At 35.4% G+C, this 20,667-nt stretch overlaps 1 protein-coding gene across 5 annotated transcripts in view; it reads left to right on the top strand.

The window, feature by feature from the left end:
* LOC106867670 (testis-specific serine/threonine-protein kinase 6) overlaps positions 1–19,826 on the top strand; it is a 59,998-nt gene extending 40,172 nt beyond the window's left edge. For 3 of the 5 annotated variants that reach the window (XM_089365248.1, XM_089365312.1, XM_089365347.1), the window contains 2 exons: positions 16,519–16,568; positions 18,077–19,826. In XM_089365248.1, coding sequence (XP_089221374.1) covers positions 18,114–19,022 — 909 coding nt within the window. In that variant the 5' untranslated portion in view covers positions 16,519–16,568; positions 18,077–18,113 and the 3' untranslated portion in view covers positions 19,023–19,826. Of the gene's footprint in view, positions 1–10,752; positions 12,603–16,518; positions 16,569–18,076 lie in introns of those variants that run through there. The other 2 variants (XM_089365197.1, XM_089365390.1) reach the window with 2 other exon arrangements.
* Positions 19,827–20,667: the final 841 nt, after the last annotated feature.

Raw genomic sequence — 20,667 nt, 5'->3', positions numbered from 1 at the left:
ACTCTACAACCACGACCTCCCCAGTAATTGTGGGCAACAAAATTAGACAGATGTAAATGCGAAAAATAACACCCTTAAACGATGCATGTGTGCACATACAAACGTTTTGCGACCAGTGCACAAAAGAAAAGAAAATGTGCACAAAAGTTAGTTACATAATATAACACAGTTCAACAGGTATTTTGTTGTCTGGACGTTTTTACCTAATTTGAAGATTTTTTTCATATGTTGAATCCAAAAATGAAATCCATTTTTTACCATCACGTCTAGATTTTTAATGAACCTCCCCACCATCATCAGTAGGTAATATGCGTAGAACTTTAAGATGGTCAATTTTTCTCGTAGGGCATCAAAGTGGATACAGTAAATATCCATGCTTTTGATGTATGTGGGACAGCAGATCCAGGAAAAACCAACGGCTGATCAAAGAATGACCGCAGCGAACACTAGTTCCAGGGTCTTTTAACGTAGGTGAAGAGCCTTTAGTTCCCTTAGGAAAACTCATCTTATCTCCACTCCATACCAAACGTGGCATTATGAAGCAGTTTGTTAACAATATGGATAAAGATGGATCATACTTTCACTATATCTGCGGCACATTCCCAGCCTGAACAGTGAAAAGATAAAAGCAGGAATATTTGATGGGCCGCAAATCAGAAAATTGATGAAAGAAGGGAATTTTGTAAATTCAATGATTTTGCATTGAAGCAGTAGCATGAAATTTCTTTGTAAATGTTGTAAACGACTTTCTGGACAGCAAGGAAGCATCCAACTATGCCGAAATAGTTTACAACATGCTTAAGAACTTTCAAAAGTTGGGAGCAAATATGAGCATAAAGCTGCACTGTCTCCACTCTCACTTTGATCGATAAGTGATGAGCAATGAGAACGTTTCTATCGGAAGTTTTGAGACGATCTGCTTATATTTTTGCTCCTTTGCTATAATTTTAGCCTTAAGTTCATCTTAGTCTCTTACCATTATTCTACAATATACCTCTTCAGAAGTGATAGTCTTGCTTGGGACATAAAATATTACCAACCGTTCACAAAACACGCGCGCGCACACACACACAATAAGGGTGCGTCCAATGGTCTTTCGTTCCATCTGCTAGAAATTACAGCCAAGATTCTCTCAAACCACAGCCGGCCATTAAAAAAAAGGACACATTGGATAATATACTCTGGCGTATACAATGCCTAAAACTGAATTTGATGAAAGATCCGCCCGATTAGAGTTGAACTGAGGCTAAAGAGAAATACACACACGCACGCATGTACACACACACATACACACACACGCACACGCACACACACTCACACACATACACACTTACCTACACATTACATATGTTATATATACTCTGTGTGTGTGTGTGTATACACACACATAGATATATGCATACATATACATACATACATACATACATACATATATATATTTCGCTATATCACTCACTATATATCTGTCTACCTATCTACCTATCTACCTTTTCTTCCTTATACAGTAACAGCCAGTTTTAGACGTCGGAACAGTCGAGAAATAATTTGATAAACTATTCTTAGTTGTAAATATCAGATTCGGCAGATGGCCTCGGATTTATAGATTTCAAAATAGTCAAGTTGAATATACAGACGTTTCATGTTTAATTCTATTTCTTATTTCATCTGTATGTGGAATAAACAGGTTATCAGCTTTCATTTTAGTAGACGCCGAAGACAGATGTACCAGAGTTACCAAAACTTTATCATCTTCCCATGGACTAATTTAAAGAAATGCTGCTATCTGGTATAGTATAGTATGATGTAATGTTGCCCAAGAATGCGTGATTTATTTTATCACACACACAAATACTTGTTGACTGAAATTCTTTGCATGTGAGTAAAGTGTATAAGGACCTGATTAGACAAGAACATCACGGATTCCAAAATGCATTGGAAGCAAGTTATCAAACTTTTTATTGGAAGAGATGTAACTCTTCTCAAATAACGAAGAAAATTTAACTAGTGTTTAATTCAAAGCATTATTGTTAATACAAATATAAAGAAATTCGCTAAAGTGAGATAATTAAAAACTTAGCATTCGTATTTACTAGCTGATAATACTTTCATGCACCATTTTATGGCTTTTTGTTTGATATCCGATTTGAAATGATATTTATCAGAAAAGTAAGAGATAGTCCATCTAAAATAACGGTGCAAGGAAAGAAAAACCTCTGGTGTTGTTTACTTCCAAGTTGGGTCTGATCGATCACACCTATTATAAAACAGTTCCAGCTGTGATAATCCCAGCTTATATTTGGACTCAGTGTATCTAAAATTACATAGTCCAGTGTACCGCCGATTAGAGGATCTATCGTTGATTCGGGTGGAGTGGACTGACGTGACTTTGTGATCAGAAGTTTGCTTCCCAATCACATGGTTTCAGGTTCAGTACCACTGCGTGGTACCTTGGGCAAGAGGCTTCTACTGTAGCCTTGGGCCGACCAATGTCCTGTGAGTAGATGTGGTAGACAGAAACTGAAAGAAATCCGTCGTATATATGCGTGTGTGTGCGTGTGTGGTGTGTGTGTGTGCGTGTGCGTGCATATCTTTGTGTCTCTGTCCTCCACCACCGTTTGACAACCAGTGCTGGTGCGTTTACGTCCCCATAACTTAACGGCTCAGCAAAAGAGACCAATAGAATAAATACGCAGCTTTAAAAAATAAGTACTGGGATCGATTCGTTCCGTTAAAGTTCTTCAAGGCGATGTCCCAGCATGGCCACAGTCTTTGCCAGTTCGGAAGTGTACAGGTCCAACGTAAATGATTTGTTTCTAATTATTTTTATGCCATTAATTATGCAGTTTATATTTGAAGATTATTTGAAGAAGAACCAGAGCGATTTTTAAACATAAAGAGTCTTCTAATGGACCAATGGCTCAATTCCTTATGTTTTCCAAGACATTTCCTTAACACTTTCTGAGGGATTTTCTTTTTATCTTTTTATTGTCTTTAACTCAGCGGTTTTCAAACACTATTATTTGCTTGGCCGTGTCACGAAATATGCGTTATTCATAATACTGTTAAACCCAAATATATTTATAAAACAAAGTAAGCAATAGTTTTCTATATTTTTTTTCTTTTCAAAATTTTAAAGCTTTAAAACAGTTTTTTTTTTTTAAACTCTGTTGTTAAGTGCACCAGTAAAATTTTATTTGATCCAGATTGCGCCATGAAGTCTAACAGACTGAGAATATCACTTTATCTCATTTTAAAGTCATCATCAACCGAGTGGCACTCCGTCGGTCACAACGACGAGGGTTTCAGTTGATCCGATCAACGGAACAGCCTGCTCGTGAAATTAACGTGCATGTAACTGAGCACTCCACAGACATGTGTACTCTTAACGTTGTTATCAGGAAGATTCAGCGTGACAAGGCTGGCCCTTTGAATAACAAGTACTACTCATTTTTGCCAGCTAAGTGGACTGGAGCTACGTGAAATAAAGTATCTTGCTCAAGGACACAAAGCGTCGCCGGGAATTGAACTCACGACTTTGCGATCGTGAGCTGGATATCCTAACCACTAAGTCACGCGCCTTCTATCCACCGAATACATTGAGATTAATTTATGTAGACACATGTTATTTTTAAAATGAATTTTCTCAAACCATATAAGAAATGGAAAACGGCATCAGAAGCAAAATTTAACCCTCTATCTATGCTGACATTATTATTTCATTTCAGAAATTAATCAATCAAAATTTGCAAGTCATTATTCAAACGTTCCAAAGCTGACCAAAGCACCACCATACAAGAGAAAGTGTATCTTTAAATATTTTTCCTACTGGCACCGTTCACTATACTCTTCCCCATATTTTCTTAGATCATAGCTGGTAGCTCTTTTGATAGAATAAACCGTTACACCATTGTTTTTTTAGCTTTAGGTCAGCCCTGACCGAAGGAAATTTTTTAGGCGTGATTTTCGGAAGATCGCTTTTAGGTCAAGTGACAACGCCGAAGCTTCTTCGTTAGCTCATGAAGTAAATCGTATCCTTTAATGTTAAGTTTAAATATCTTTCATTAAAATTAAATGTATAAAAAGTTAGGCGATCTTACGGTACGAGTCCTAAATATCGGCCTTTTCCGTAAAAAGTGTCTTCGGCGATCTTTACCAAAGATCTTTACCGTAAAAAGTGTTGGAGAGAAACAGGGAAACGACGTCATAAAAGCGAAAGACATACAGAGAGCGCGATTTATTTTGAAGGGTTTAGGGTTAGGGTTAGGCTTAAGCTTAGGCTTAGGGTTAGGGTTTGGGTTTTAGGGTTAGGGAATTCCGTCCGTAACCGTAACCCTAACCCTAACCCTAAAACCCTAACCCTAACACCGTAGTGAAGATCGTGCGGGTGTTACGGAAAAGGCCGATCTTTGGTAAAGATCGTTGAAGACACTTTTTACGGAAAAGTCCGATATTTAGGACTCATACCGTAAGATCGCCAAAAGTTATCTAAATATTTAAAAGCTCTAGGGCTTATAGATTTATCAATGAAAGTATAAAGGTTTAGGACCTTAAGTTACGAATATTAGATTATAAACTCGCTTATTTTGTAAATGTTTAAGACATATGTACTATCATTGTTTTTTTAAAACCCTTTTGTTACCATATTTATGTTGAAAAGCACTAGTTTTGTTTATATTAATTTTGAAAACATTGAAGAATTTAGTATAATAACTTAATAACATTAAGCTGGTTTGGAACATAAATAAACATGAAATTTTGATGGCAGGTTTTAATTTAGATTACTTTAAAACAGGAAGTTTGTATCATAGAACCAAGAGCAGTCTCAGGTTGGAAACTTATCAAATTGTTTATATAAACATAATTAGATTTAAAATACTTTCAAACTTCTCTTTTGTTTAAAAGTAAATAGGTTTTATTGCATAATTTATCGATAGACTGGTATCTGCTAATTAAATTAGACTATGATATAGTACTATTTTAAAAAAATAAATTACGACATCTAGTTGTTAAATATCTATTTACTCTATTTTATTTTTTGCTTCTACGAAGTCAAAGCCCTCATTTATTAAAGTTGTTTTAACCAGTTAAAGTCTAAAATCTGAAGTGTGATCTCAATTTATTCCCACCAGCCATTTAAAAAGTTCCAGTAGATAAGAAAACTACTAAGTTGGGTACAAACTCAATCCCTCAAACAGTTTTGGCACTAACATATTATCTGCGTACCGAATAACAACAGATATCTAATAATAATAATAATAATAATAATAATAATAATAATAATAAATTTGCTCGAAATGTCTACTAAAATAAATTAAACGTACGACTAATAATTGGAAATGGTTACAAATATAGTACTTAGGATTAATGTCTGTAGCAAAAGTTTAAAAGATAACGTGTGTGTGTGTGTGTGTGTGTGTGTGTGTGTGTGTGTGTGTGTGTGTATGTGTGTGTGTGTGTGTTTCAGTGGTAAATTTCATTAAGGCTAGCGAGATTTAGCTCACTAGAAATAAAAAGCAACATGTTTTGCAATAGAATTACTTGACCATGTTACTTCTATTCAACGCTTTATATTGAAGTTTAGTACAAACGATGTGAGAAAAATGAAAAACCTTTTCATAAATACAATACAGAATACAAAATTCTAACTGCATTCATGCTTTCACTCATTGAACAAATAAATGATTAATAGATAAAGAGAAGAAGTGAAATATCAACGAGAAGGAAACAGAAGGCAAAGGAAAATAACATGCAAATGATGCAAAAATGTTACTCGCACGCGCGCACGCAAGCACACTCTCTCATATACACACACTCACACACACACACACACACACACACACACACACACACACACACACACACACGCATAGATAGATAAATAGATACATATAGATAGATAGATAGATAGATAGATAGATAGATAGATAGATAGATAGATAGATAGATAGATAATTCAATTAAAAACATAGGGTAAAAAATCATATATTAATTAATATTGATTTATTACCAGGAAGCTAGCACATTTAAAGAATCAAAGAGATTCAGAAACAATATCTGCGATCTCAGGGGATTACAGTATATTTTTATATATAATGTTGACCACTCACATGGACATTTAATTTGCTAGAAATAGATCACATCTTCTTTTGAACAACTTAGGTCTTAGTAGACACAAGATGTGATCTATTTCTAGCACATTAAATGTCCATGTGAGTGGTCAACATTATATATAAAAATATATATAGAGAGAGAGAGATAGATAGATAGATAGATAGATAGATAGATATTATACGCACATGTTATACATATTGATATTAAATATACGTGCATGACTAGTGATAGATAGGAAGATAGATAGATAGATAGAGAGAGAGAGAGAGAGAGAGAGAGAGAGAGAGAGAGAGAGAGAGAGAGAGAGAGAGAGAGAGAGAGAGAGAGAGAGAGAGAGAGATGTGGCTAGAAGTTAGTATCAGAAAACATATGTACTATACAGGAAATATCTTTACTTATTTCGGAGATTTACTTCTCTGGCAAATGATTTGATCTGTGACCATGTGTCGAAACTAAAGCAATTACAGCGTGGAACACACAAACACTGTTACTTATCTTAAACGTTTATTATTTAAGTTAAGTTAATAGTCTTTTTATGTTTTTCAATGGCTAATATGTCTCTTGTTATTCGTTTACCTTTGCTTAATCGATCAAGTTGTATATTTATTTATAAGGATTTAATAATTAAAACTTAATACTTACCTACTCTTACTAACCATGATGCAGTTACTAAAAAGTATATCATAAAGTGTAACACGTATTTAAAAAAAAAGCCGGCTAAGCTAGTATACGCTTTCTTTCAAAGACGATCATAAAAAAAAAAAAGAAAACACTTTATCGTTCTTGAAACACACTTTGTAAAACGCAGGGGTGAATCAACAGACATTGCATGGCCTTCTGTGGGCAGAGATATAATAATTCGAAACGGTATAACTTCACATCATAAACCACCCAACAGAAATGAAGAACAAAAGGACAGAGCTAATGTCGACCTGCAGGCACAGTATGGCATCTTTGTTGTTTCTTTCCGAGGCAACAAACTCAGCAGCGGTGACTTCACACATCACATGACATATCGCGCTACACACACACACACACACACACACACACATACACACACACACACACACACACACACACACACACACACACATATATGTACATATATATGCATATGTAGATAGATATATATGTTTGTGTGTGTGTGTGTATGTATATATATATATATATATATATATATATATATATATATACATACATACATACATACTTTATTTGCGAGTTGACAAGACTACCAGTCGGTTCGCGTGAAGGGATTCTTAACAACTGTCCAAACGTACCACGTGGGAACGTTGGTACTCGTTTCTATTTTGGATGAAAATGCACGACGTTACAGGAGACTGCATAGGATTTATAAATAAATAAATAAATAAATAAATAAGTATACATCATGTCATGAAAGGTAACTTATAAGGACATTATCTCACTGTTCGATATTAGCGTGTATATATATACGTATATGAGCATAGGGTTCAAGACATACACACTTCACGTCTGGCTGTACAGCCTTTTTGTTTGTTTATTTCACGTTTCGTTTTCCTGTCTTGTTTTCCGTCCGCCACTACCCTCCACGAAAACAATTTAATTTGTGTTCGTGGCAAGAACCATTTTAACGATGCGTACTGCCTTAATTCTTCGAAACGCCGGAGTTTTAATGGTGGCAACTGATGAAGGGGATGTTTCTATGTGGCCTGCATGTTTGTTGTACCTTGTTTACCATTTTGTCCTTGTTCTTTTGCCACGTCATGTACCCAGTTATGTATCTATATGTACATGTAGATGAACGTATATACATACATGTACATATATATGCATATATTGTTTGTATCACGACAGAACGCACGCGTTACCTTTATACAGTAAGTTTTAACTATTTTTCTAACGCCACTCTCTCTATTTCTATCTCCCCCTCTCATTCTTCCCTCTACTGTTCTTCGCCTCTACCTGTCACTACTTCTCTCTCTCTATCTATCTCTTGTTACTCGTCCTTCGCCTCTCACCGTTCTACTACTATATATCTCTCTCTCTCTCTACCTCTCGTTGCTCACTTTTATTCTACTTCCTCCCCTCCTTTTCCCTCTGCTACTCTTTCTCTTCACACAGCCTTGGTCACGTGTGTCCGGCTGCTATTTCTTTTCGTTCTTGGAATCACCAAGCTAGCACGTACTTCTTTGCCCCTCCTGTACGTGCTTCACTGCGTTCAAGACATACACACTTCACGTCTGGCTGTACAGCCTTTCTGTTTGTTTATTTCACCGTTTCGTTTTCCTGTCTTGTTTTCCGTCTGCCACTACCCTCCACGAAAACAATTTAATTTGTGTTCGTGGGAAGAACCATTTTAACGATGTGTACTGCCTTAATTCTTCGAAACGCCGGAGTTTTAATGGTGGCAGCTGATGAAGGGGATGTTTCTATGTGGCCTGCCTGTTTGTTGTACCTTGTTTACCATTTTGTCCTTGTTCTTTTGCCACGTCATGTACCCAGTTATGTATCTATATGTACATGTAGATGAACGTATATGCATACATGTACATATATATGCATATACTCATATATTGTTTATATATATATATATAGGTGTCATGTAATGCTGAGTAAGTGCTATGGACAGACCATAGTTAAGCTCCAGATTCGGTGATTATGCGAATAAGAAGTCCAACGTAGGTCATATATCAGCATGTATATATATTAAAAAAAATTTTTTTTTCAGAATGAGATAAAAATCTAAGGCCGTGAAAGATTTTAGAACATTTATAAATAGAACATCTTACGGCTGTTTCCGGGATATTTTATATATCCCTTCATCGGAGACGGTGTGAGAAAATGGTTAAGCAATAGTTGAAGGGATATATAAAATATCCCGGAAACAGCCGTAAGACCTTATGTTTATAAATGTTTTAAAATCTTTCACGGCCTTGGATTTCTAACTCATTCTCAAAAAAATTATATATATATATATATATATATATATATATATATATATATATATATATACACATTCATACATACGTATATACACACGCACATGCACACGCACGCACGCACGTACACACACACACACACACACACACACACACATAGTGTGAAAATATTTATCTTCATTGAACAGCGCTAATTCTTGATATGTTCAATGCTCATTTGATACTTTCATACTTCTGATATTATTAGACTCCGTCTTTCTTTGCAAGCACTCGTGTTCCAATTTTCGATAAGACTTCGGTAGCAATTTGCTGTCGCTTTGACCCTAATGCTAATTATTTCTATTGGTCATTGTGCTTCCGCCAATCTAACATATTTTTTGCTATCTACACACCCTGTTCCTTTTCTTTTAATTGATATTTCCTGTTGTCCGCAGATTTCAAATTAACTTCTACCAGATTAATATTTATCGAAACCATTTTGTTGCTCGAGTAAAAGAATTAATTGAAATAATGTCATGACGCGGGCAATTCTCGTATAAGCTCATAAGAAGCATTCCCGTAGATCAAAAGAAACTTAATACTAACTAAACTCTCGTTATATACGAAATACTTGCTCTTTTCACCCCATGTACTTAGCAACACATGACATACGTCGTATATAGTTAATTAGATTGGACCAAGGTATATAAAATATCTCAGTATTAAGTAGACTGATATAATCTCGGCTGGCAAACTACGACTTGATGTCTTTGTCAGATGGAAACAAAATATTATTATGTACTTTTCAAAAGTTGCGCAGCTATTTTCCGAGCTCACATTTCCTCTTTAAATGAAGTCTATAAAGCTAACCACCTATTGATGAACAATATTTATTTTGAATAGTTATTATGTAATAAGCCAAGTAGAATAGACAGGCATTTGATGGTTGCTCCTATTTATTTATTTATTTATTTATTTATTTATTTATTTATTCCGCGAGCGAAGTATGTAGTTTATCAGCGTTATCAAGATGCACCTACACTGCTTTTCTTTGTAGTGAAATAGAACCGATATTGTAAAACATGGTAATTTCTTACTTACATGAAGTTGTATTTTCTTTGGAAAAGATCACTGAAATAATCTCTACTACTACTACTACTACTACTACTACTACTACTACTACTACTACTACTACTACTACTACTACTACTGCTACTACTACTACTGATGGTAGGTTAGTATTATGTTGAGAAAAGCTATTTCAGTTTGCAGATATTTTGAAGAAGTACGATTTGGTTCAATGAGCTGTTTCCTCACTAAATATATTTCACGGATGTTATTTCCGTCTTGAATATTATACCCACAATGATAAGGTGTTAAATCAGTTTAGGATATGTGTTTATGTACTTTCTCTCTGTAACGTTTCCGTTTTTAAATTTAGCGTGAAATTTTATCTGTCAAACTGAACATGAAAAACCCAAAGAAATTATATTTACGTACAAATTATATTGCATTTACTAAAAAAAGGATTATAAAAGTTTATAGGCGCATGAGTGGCTGTGTGGTAAGTAGCTTGCTTACCGTGGCACCTTAGGCAAGTGTCTTCTACTATAGCCTCGGGCCGACCAAAGTCTTGTGAGTTGATTTGGTAGACGGAAACTGAAATAAGCCCGCCGTATATATATATATATATATATATATATATATATATATATATATATATATATATATATATATGTATGTATGTATGTATATGTTTGTGTGTCTGTGTTTGTCCCCCCAACATCGCTTGACAACCGATGCTGGTGTGTTTACGTCCCTGTCACTTAGCGGTGAATAAGTCCTGGGGTCGATTTTCTCGACTAAAGGTGGTGCTCCAGCATGGCCGCAGTCAAATGACTGAAACCAATAATAATAAAAAAAGTCTATAAACATCTTTTTTTTTTTATTTATCCAGTTGCGATGGTACAATAAACATAATTTACTTGATTTTTCATGGCTGTGTGATTAAGAAGCTCGTTTTGCAACCACATGGGTTCAATCCCACTGCGAGGCACCTTGGGCAAGCGTTTTCCACTATAACCACAGGTCGACCAATGCCTTGTGAGTGAATTTGGTAAACAGAAACTGAGTGGAAGCCTATCGTATACATGTATATATATACATATGTATGTGAGTGTGTTTGTACTTATGCTGTTCCCCTACCCCACAACTTGACAACAAGTGTTGGTTTGTTTACGTCCCCTTTACTTAGCGTTTCGGCAAGAGAAACCGATAGAATAAGTACCAGACTTCAAAAGATAGTACTGTGGTCGATATATTCGATTAAACCCTTCAAGGCGGTGCTCCTGCATGGCCGCAGTCTAATAACTAAAACAAAAAAAGATAGAGATGTGCGTGTGTGTGTATGGGGGTGGCGAATGAGCAGCCATATTGATTCCCACTAGAAAATATGGTATCTCTTCTCGGCAGTTTAGAGATCAAAAGCTCTATAGAATAAAATGCTTTGCCCAGAAACATGATGAAATGTTTGTTACGGATTTTAACTTACGATGCATGAGCATTCGGTCTTTTTGTTTTTAACCCAGTGTTTAACTGAAACTGTATTTATAAAAGGGGATTTACATGAATTCAACGAAAAGTCAAAAGTCGAATAATCTTTTTTTTTTATGCCCCTTGCTTTTGATTCTTACAAAATATTTTAAACTTTAAACTATTACTCACAATTTCTAATAAAATGGTGGGGAAAAACCCCAGTTTGTTTATGAATTTCTGTCTCGAGGCTAAGAATTAGCATATAATAAAAATTGCCATGAAAAACAACATCCATGTTTTTCCTCCTCCAACATACAGTAAAAGGATTTAATAAACTCAAACATATTAACGCAGAGTCCTAGTTGCCAGTCATTGGGATGCTGGTCTACTGTCTGAAACGTCGATGATTTGCATACTTTAACCAGAACGGCAGTTCAGTGTTTCTATCAAAGACAGTTGAGTGTAGCTAGTCGACTAGTCATACAACAAATAAGTACAATTATGCTATTTCTTGTAGAGTTCTAGAATTGGCGACTATTCCATTAGTATGCATTGTTAATATCCCAGTATAAAAACTTGAGATGGATTTTAGTCCCTGCTCAGGAATGACATGAATCTTAACATCATAATGTACTAAAAATTTAAGTCCCATCTTGTTTTCGCTTACTGCAGCGTCCTAATTATTGCTTCAAACCCATCATAAATGCTCCAGACAATCTCAACTCTTACTTTACGTAGATTGAATTACAATGAATGAATCATGTAAATGTATTTGAAAAGTGAATATGAATCTAACAATGCAGAACCTAAATGCTAGCTTGCAATGCCAGTTTGTTGAAAATAATATATTTTCTTTTCAAGCTGAAGCAATATTGAGTATTTTAAAATACTAATCTTCTAAAATGCCCGCCTGAATCTTTTGTTAGTTGATTCTGCCATGTTATTTTATTACTACTTTTTAAATGAATATTTTAGTAGAGTTTGAAGCGAATTTATAGGAATTTTAATAAATATCTACCGATGTTCCACAAGGGGATCATCGTTCAATTACAGAAGGTAAGAAATGTTTTCTTATTCTTTCGTTCACTATCCTATCTTCCATTTGCAATTGCTTGCCAGAGACGCTCCAATCTTTGCGGACGCAATAATATTTAAGCAAATTTTAAAACAGCGACAAAAACTTTTTAAGAATAGACAAATATTCGTGCGCAACCACTTACCATTCTTGTTTTCACTTGTCGCTATAACGTCAGATGATATTAAAACCGTTGCTATAGTTTATATTACTCAATAACCGTGAAAGAATTTGAATAAATGGTCTTAAAGAGACTGGTTCGACACGAGAGAAGACGGAAAAATTACTTCGAAATTATACGCTTTGACCTACCTTTCATTTTTAATTACTTGTCATATTCATTGCGAAAGCGCTGCCATTTAAGAAATAACACTGACAATTAAACCATTTCTCCTTGTACATTAAATTTTAACCTAAGATTATTTTTCCCTGAAATGATGTGCCAGTTTAGTCGTTTGAAGAAAAATCATAATGGGTTTAGTTACTTAGATACAATACTGGACCAATATTTTGGCAAGCTTGGGACCAGTGGTGTCACGGATTTCCAGATTTTCTGGTTTTCTTGAGACAGCCTAAATATATACTTAAAATATAAAATAAACTATCAAATGTAAAGAACTAAATTGTATTTAATAGATACAAATTGAAACATTTCTAAAGCAGGGTCTATTTCATATTAGAATTCTTAAAATATATTATAATCTACAAATTAAATGAAAATTAAATGAAAAGTAATGAATACGATTTTATTTAAGATACAGATACAAATTAATACGATTCTAAAGCAGAGTATATTTAATTTCTATCAATCTACAAAAAAAGGTAAAGAACACACAGTATGCAAATTAACCAACTTCAAAAATAGGGTTTGTTTACTCAAAACGGAGTACAGTATGTTGTAGTATTTCCGGAGTTCTGGAAGCCGTATAAGAGGTCCGGTACTGTATCATTAAAAAATTCCTTTTATGCGGAAACCTCACCGTAAGATTGAATTTCTTGACAAAATTATATGTCCAGTGAATGTAGTGTACAACAAATTTATAAACAACAAGTAACAAAAACTAGCAGTTATTTATTGAGGGGAAGTTTCTTCCACTTAGTCTTGTATAAATATTTACTATTTTACATAAGAGCATTGATATTATTTCCCAGTTAAAACTGATATATGTAAAATGTCAAGGATTGATAAATTTGGCGTGAGTGTGTGTGTGTGTGTGTGTGTGTGTGTGTGTGTGTGCGCGCGCGCGTCTATGTGCGTCTGTGTGAGTGTGCGGGCGTGCATCTGTGTGTGCGTGTGTGCGTGTGTGCGTGTGTATGTGTGTACATGTGTGTGTGTGTGGTTGATTTACAACCGTTTCTGGTATTAACATTTCAACACCCAATTAGAGTGCTATAGCTTCTTCTAAACACAACTCTGTAGATTTGTACATAATCTCTCTCTCTCTCTGTATACGTATGTGTAGATACGTGTGTATGTGCGTGTGCGTGTGTGTGTGTGTGTGTGTGTGTGTGTGTGTGTGTGTGTGTGTGTGTATGCGCGTGTATGTGCATTTTTCTATGAGTCAGCAATAAACAGAAAATGTGAGGATAAGGAAAGTGAGTTATATTTTATGTGTACATATGTAGACGAAGACCATTACATACGTGTGAATTTGTATATGAATGCATACATATGTGTGTATGTCAAAATTGAAAGCTTCCATGTAATAAGAGACAGGCAAAGAGGATAGAAAAAATGTAAGAAGCCCATATGCGTTTGTATATATAGATATGCACATGCGTACAATTTTAGAATCCTAGGAGTTGGAATTTTCTGTTATTTGCAAATTGTTCATAGTTCGTTGGCTAGCACTTACTATTTTGATGGTTATATTTCAGCCATCTTTCGTCTATGTTTAAGATGGTCGCTTTAGATATATCGCAATGTCATCTAGTGGTAATGATTCTAGTCCAGGCACGGGCAACATTTCTCGAGGAACGGGCTGCATCAAACATGACTCATCATCAGCAGGACCACATTACTAAGAAAGTTTAAGGCAATTTTTTCGTTAGGTGTGCCATTCAGGAAGTTCCGCGGGCCGCAGTTTGCTCACGACCGTTCTAATCTATTCATATCTACACAAAAAAGTTTAATAGTAGTGATATTCTTAGTCATTCCTGATCGAGCTGATCTATGGTTGAAGGCAGTCCAGCCAAGGCCATCTTGTACACTTTCTATCGCAGGCTTAGTGTATTTAGGACCACATTATCCAATGAGTTCTTACTTTTTATAAGATGATAGGGTATTATTTGTGGGATATCTAGCTGCTAATTCTAACTAATCGACCGACTTTCTAGAGATTTGTTCGTTGGCTCATAGTTCTGGTAGTGATAACGTGTATGGCTAAGTGCTTGGATATAGCAGTAAATGTTATGAGAGAGAAAGATTCTTCCTAAAACGAACATTTATTTTCTTGCCTACATTTTGTAAAACTTTATAGATTTTTATCTTCAAATTGAAATGTATATTTTGGCCAAGAAATTCTCAGGATATCAAAGTGAATCTCTTCAAAGTTTTCAGTTTGTAGGTTCAACAAATTATAAATAATTATATATATGAAAAAGAATATGGTAATTTCGTTTTTAGGAAAAATAAATAAGTAAATGAGTGGAAATTTTACCGGTAAGGCACTAATAGAGAATAACTCTCCCCAGATGCAAAAAAATATGGTAATTGTATGAAAGAAATTACAGTAATCCCTCGCCACATTGCAGTTCACCTGTCGAGGTTTATTATTTAAGTTTACGTCGATTCCTCTATGGTGTTGTTTTGCATTTATAATAAAATAAATATATACGAATTATAAAAAATAATAATAAAATAATATACAGTACAGTACTGTTCCCTACTTCGCGGATTTTCAACTATCGCGGAGGGGTTTGGAACGGGACACCCGCGATAGTCGAGGGATTACTGTACAGCCTGAAACTAAATCGTAGCTCGTAGCTTACAACTCATATTCTAAATATAGATGATTTTTCTGAAGCTATATGTGTGTGTGTGCGAGAGTGTGTGTGTGTGTGTGTGTGTGTGTGTGTGTGTGTAATGCTTATATAATTACCAGCGAGAAGATGTGTTTTTTAGAAGATTTTCCTTTTCTCCACAACCGTGACTCAAGAAAAGACTGCAAATTTCGGAAATATTTTTCGCGCGTACTAACATTCACTTGCCCATAGAATGCATATGTACATACATGACCGCGCTTGCACACACACACACACACACACACACACACACACACACACACACACACGCACACACACACACCCGCACGCACGCACGCACGCACGCACGCACGCACGCACGCACGCACGCACGCACACACACATACACACACACACGCACGCACACGCACATACATGCACGCACCCACGCACACACCCACGCACGCACACACGCACATACATACACGAACGCACGCACGGACACGCACACACACACACACACGCACGGACACGCACGGACACGCACGCACGCACGCACACACACACACACACACACACACACACACACACACACACACCCACACACACCCACACCCACACGCATGCATTCACAGTCGCACAGCGTCGTCCTTATGATTCAAAGAGAATATCTGCTTCATCGTCATACTTCCTTTCATGCTAGATTTTTAAATATTCGCAAATGTTTTTTCTGATGATTTGCGAATAATCATTTCTTACCAAAAATAACTGAATATTCTTACAATGCTTTTACGAAAAGCATACTACGAAGGCGAGAGGTTTTCATTTTGCGCGCTTTTTTTATTCACTTCTACAAATAATTTTTCGAGAAACCCCGCAGCGCTTTGAACTAAATGGATTGATTCCATTTTTCTTTTTTTTTTTTTTTTGTAGTTAAACGTGTGTCTTGTTTCAGATAGATGGAGAAAAATCATCGATTCAATGTAAGTTTACATGTTAACAGTGTCTTCTAATTTATGTGACTGTATTTTTCTGTCAGCGTTGTCTTGTTCCCTGAATAGTTTTGATAATTGTATGTCTTTGAGTATCATCGTTATGGTTATGCTTCTTTTTTTGTCGGTAGTCCTTAGAGCAATCTGGTTTTTTAAAGTTAACCTCGATTATATAGAAATTAGACCATAATTAAACAATTCACATTCAATTTATAGCTGTCCATTATTGAGATTTAGAATGAATTTATAGATTTGATGTTACTCTGAGTCATTGAAATATGTAACACTTTGGTATTGAATAAACATATCAGGAAAGATATGTGTATTATTTTACTGCTGTTCTGAATGGAATTAAGGTCATTTAAAGGATTATTTAAATTATATTTAGAAAAAAAAAAAAAAAAAAATTCATCCGCCCCGTCCCCATACAAAAATCTATTGAAGTTTTGTTCTCAAATATAATGGGTATTCTCAACGCTCCTTATTCTTATGAACCGTCAAATGTTTCTCCATGCTACACGTTATTCCTTCAAACATGTCAGATTAGTAAAGATGATCTTTGATCCATCCCATTTTAGTCTACATTCAGTGTGAAATTTCTTTCGAATTAAGTTGTTCTTATTTCTTGAAAGTATAAAGCATGAAATAGTAAGGAAATGCATCAATAGTTATTCTTTGAAATCAAATGGTAGAGATATTGCCGCCAAGTTGATAGTCATTTATAGCTTGTAAATTACAATGAAAATAATGTTCATCAGGTTTATTACAATACTTTTTACGGATAGTTTTGTAAGTCATCCTGACACTGATTTGATCGAAATAATGAATAGTAATATGTTCATTCAATAATCGATAGCGGAGAAGTTATCCTGTTTCAAATTCTTTATTAGAAAGTATTCATCTTGTTAAGAATAGCTGCTGAGTAAAATGTATAGTCAGCCATTTTTTTTTTTCAAATATAATAACATGTTGACAGAAAATCCACCTAGTTCAATGGTCTATATATAAAACTCGGGTCCTCTCACTGAAGTGATTAGAAACAGTGCCTCAACAAAATCGCCTGTCAAAATATCTGGTTGATTCTACATCTGTCTTCAATGTATGCTTAGTTACGGTAAAATGCGTATGCTATGTATGCAATTGTAAATGCTGTGTGATTTTCTATATTTGTTATTCATTGCTCTCCTGAATTAATTATCCAGATTGACGTTTATCTCTTCTGGTCTTAAACTTTATTCGCACAACCGTGCATAAGTATTAACGTCATTATAAAACAAAATACTTCATTTACATTTTCTCTTATATTGTCGTTTCTTTCATGATAAAACTACTAATTTAAGATATCTAATGCAGCAAATAGTAAAAGAACTGTTCAGTACAAGTTTAATTCCAAATTCCCTGGAATAAATGCAATTTATAAAGTAACTAATAGTATCATAAGAAAATTGCTAATGTATTAAAATATGTCATTCAACTGCTATCACTATTTCTTTTTTTAGAGTCAAACTGGAAAACACCGAAAAGAAAATAAACCAAATGGATAAAATAAACGTAAGTGTAACAATTAACATGGAAAATTCATCTTTGGAATCTAACGATGAATCCTCAGTGCACACAGATGAAATTGCACACAGACCAAAATACAAGATTCTTGAAGAAATCGGTCGAGGTGGTTTTGGACGAATCTATAAAGTTTATAATAGACACAATGACGGCATGTACGCTTTGAAACGACTCTGCTTTGAAGGAGAATTCCAAGATAACAAATACATCAGTGCGGAGGTATACTGCCTCTCGAAGTTTAAACACCCGAATATAATCATCCTAGAAGAATTTATCCTTAAACCTAACCGTTTATATATAATTATGGAGTATGCTGAATATGGTAATATTGAACAGTATGTAACGAGTAACCATAAAATTTCCACATCCGACATCATGCAATTTTTTAGCCAATTAACATCTGCAGTACATTACAGTCATTCTCAAAATATTGCCCATCGAGATATAACTCCCAGCAATATATTGTTAACTTCAAAATTCGACACCAAGCTGGCTGATTGGGGATTAGCAACCCCTTGTGGTGTTGATAGAAGCAATCCAATTCTAAGCGATGACTATTTGGGAGATTATCGATATCAAGCACCAGAAGTTATCCGTTGTACTCCTTTTGATCCCTTGCCCACGGATATCTGGAGCCTTGGAAGTATATTATATTTTATGTTAACTTGTAACCCACCATTTGAAGGGAGTGAAACAACCATTCTTCACAACCAGACAAATGTTGGTATCATTCTACCCGAAACAATTGTCAACAGCAACGATAAGCTAGAGAATGCTATTGTTAAGACAATTAAATCTTTGATGGTTGTAGATACAAACGAGAGACCCATTATAGAAACAGTTAGTAAAAGAGTATCTTCCATTATCTCACGGCTCGAATAGTGATAAAATTACAATTTTCTGAAGTATTACATTAATTGTTGAAGTGCATATTTACAATATTATACCTACACTGTGTTTCGATCACTCTGATCTCTGATCGTCATCAGGCGTTGAATTTCTGGATGAAATCAGGAAATTATAAACTTATAAAGAACAATTCCTCTCAGACATTTACGTGATACTTGATGCCGTTTGATTTATTCCTATTAACAGAATTTGGTTTTATTTCAAAACGTATTAACAGATGACTAACATTTTTTTAATTTCATTATATTCAATGAAAAATTCAAAAGAAAACTGAATTTGAAAATAACCAGAATATACTTACAAAATTGTAAAATTTGATTTATCATACATATATGGATGTGGGACAGCATATTTTGTTGAGATTTATTATTTTTGTATGATAATCCCTCCCCCCTCCCCCCCTCTCTCTCTCACACACACACACACACACACACACACACACTAACTACCTCTCTCTTGACCTTACTCGCACTTCACAGATCACTCATCTCATCCTCCCGCATCTCATTCGTCCACTGTTTCTACCAAATAGCGCATTGACTTTTTTTTTCTTTATTCACTTCTGCGGCCATTACTTGAGTGCACTCCACCGAAGGGCCGTAGTAGAAACGTTAGCTGTTCCGATTCCTAATGGCAACCGAAATTATCGACACCCAGCAAGCTCTCTTGCATCTTACTACTTAAACGCAACATTTAAAAAATATAATAACGAAAAGTTTTTTTTGTTTTTATTCCAATCGTAAGTAAATATTTAATAAAACCCACCATACCCTCTTTTTTTACTTTTTACACGTTTCAGTCATTTAACTGCGGCCATGCTGGAGCACTGCTTTTAGTCGAAGAAATCGACCCCAGGACTTATTCTTTATATGCCTAGCACTTATTCTATATGTTTCTTTTGCCGAACCGCTAGAATTCGGGGACATAAACACGCCAGCATCAGTTGTCAAGTGATGGTGGCGGGGGGTGGGGGAGAATAAACACAGACACAAAAACACACACACATAAATATATATATAAACATATATATATACAACGGGCTTCTTTCAGTTTCCGTCTACCAAATCAACTCACAAGGCTTTGGTCAGCCCGAGGCTATATAGAAGACACTTGCCCAAGGTGCCACGAAGTGCGACCGAACCCGGAACGATGCGGTTGGGAAGCAAGCTTCTTACCACACAGCCACTCCTGTGCCTGTAGCCAGTCCTGCACCTATTTTTGTTTAGTTTGGACATAACACTTACTTTTTCATTTAAGAATTCATCAATAGGATGCAGTTCACGTCCAAATAAAATTATGCATATAAATAAATGTGTGTGTGTGTGTGTGTGTGTGTGTGTGTGTGTGTGTGTGTGTGTGTGTGTGTGTGTGTGTGTGCGTTCGCGCGTGCAGAACCCAACAACCGCAGAAGGAAGCGCCGCAGAAATACCATTTAGTTTGCACCCCATTCTCCCTTAACACAATAACGCCCGTAGGTTGAATATTCCTCAAATTATTAGACAAGCATTTCACTAGCCCCCATTGATACGGGTCAATTTTCAACGGGCACAACATTAGAGACTCGTTTAGCTGTACTCCCAATACTAAGAGCATCCTAGTTAGCGCCCCTAAGTCACAG

Source organism: Octopus bimaculoides, chromosome 1, assembly GCF_046866305.1.
Source record: "Octopus bimaculoides isolate indiv1 chromosome 1, ASM4686630v1, whole genome shotgun sequence".
NCBI lineage: Eukaryota > Metazoa > Mollusca > Cephalopoda > Octopoda > Octopodidae > Octopus > Octopus bimaculoides.
Note: the sequence above shows the minus strand (reverse complement) of the source record. Positions and strands in the feature narration are given on the sequence as shown.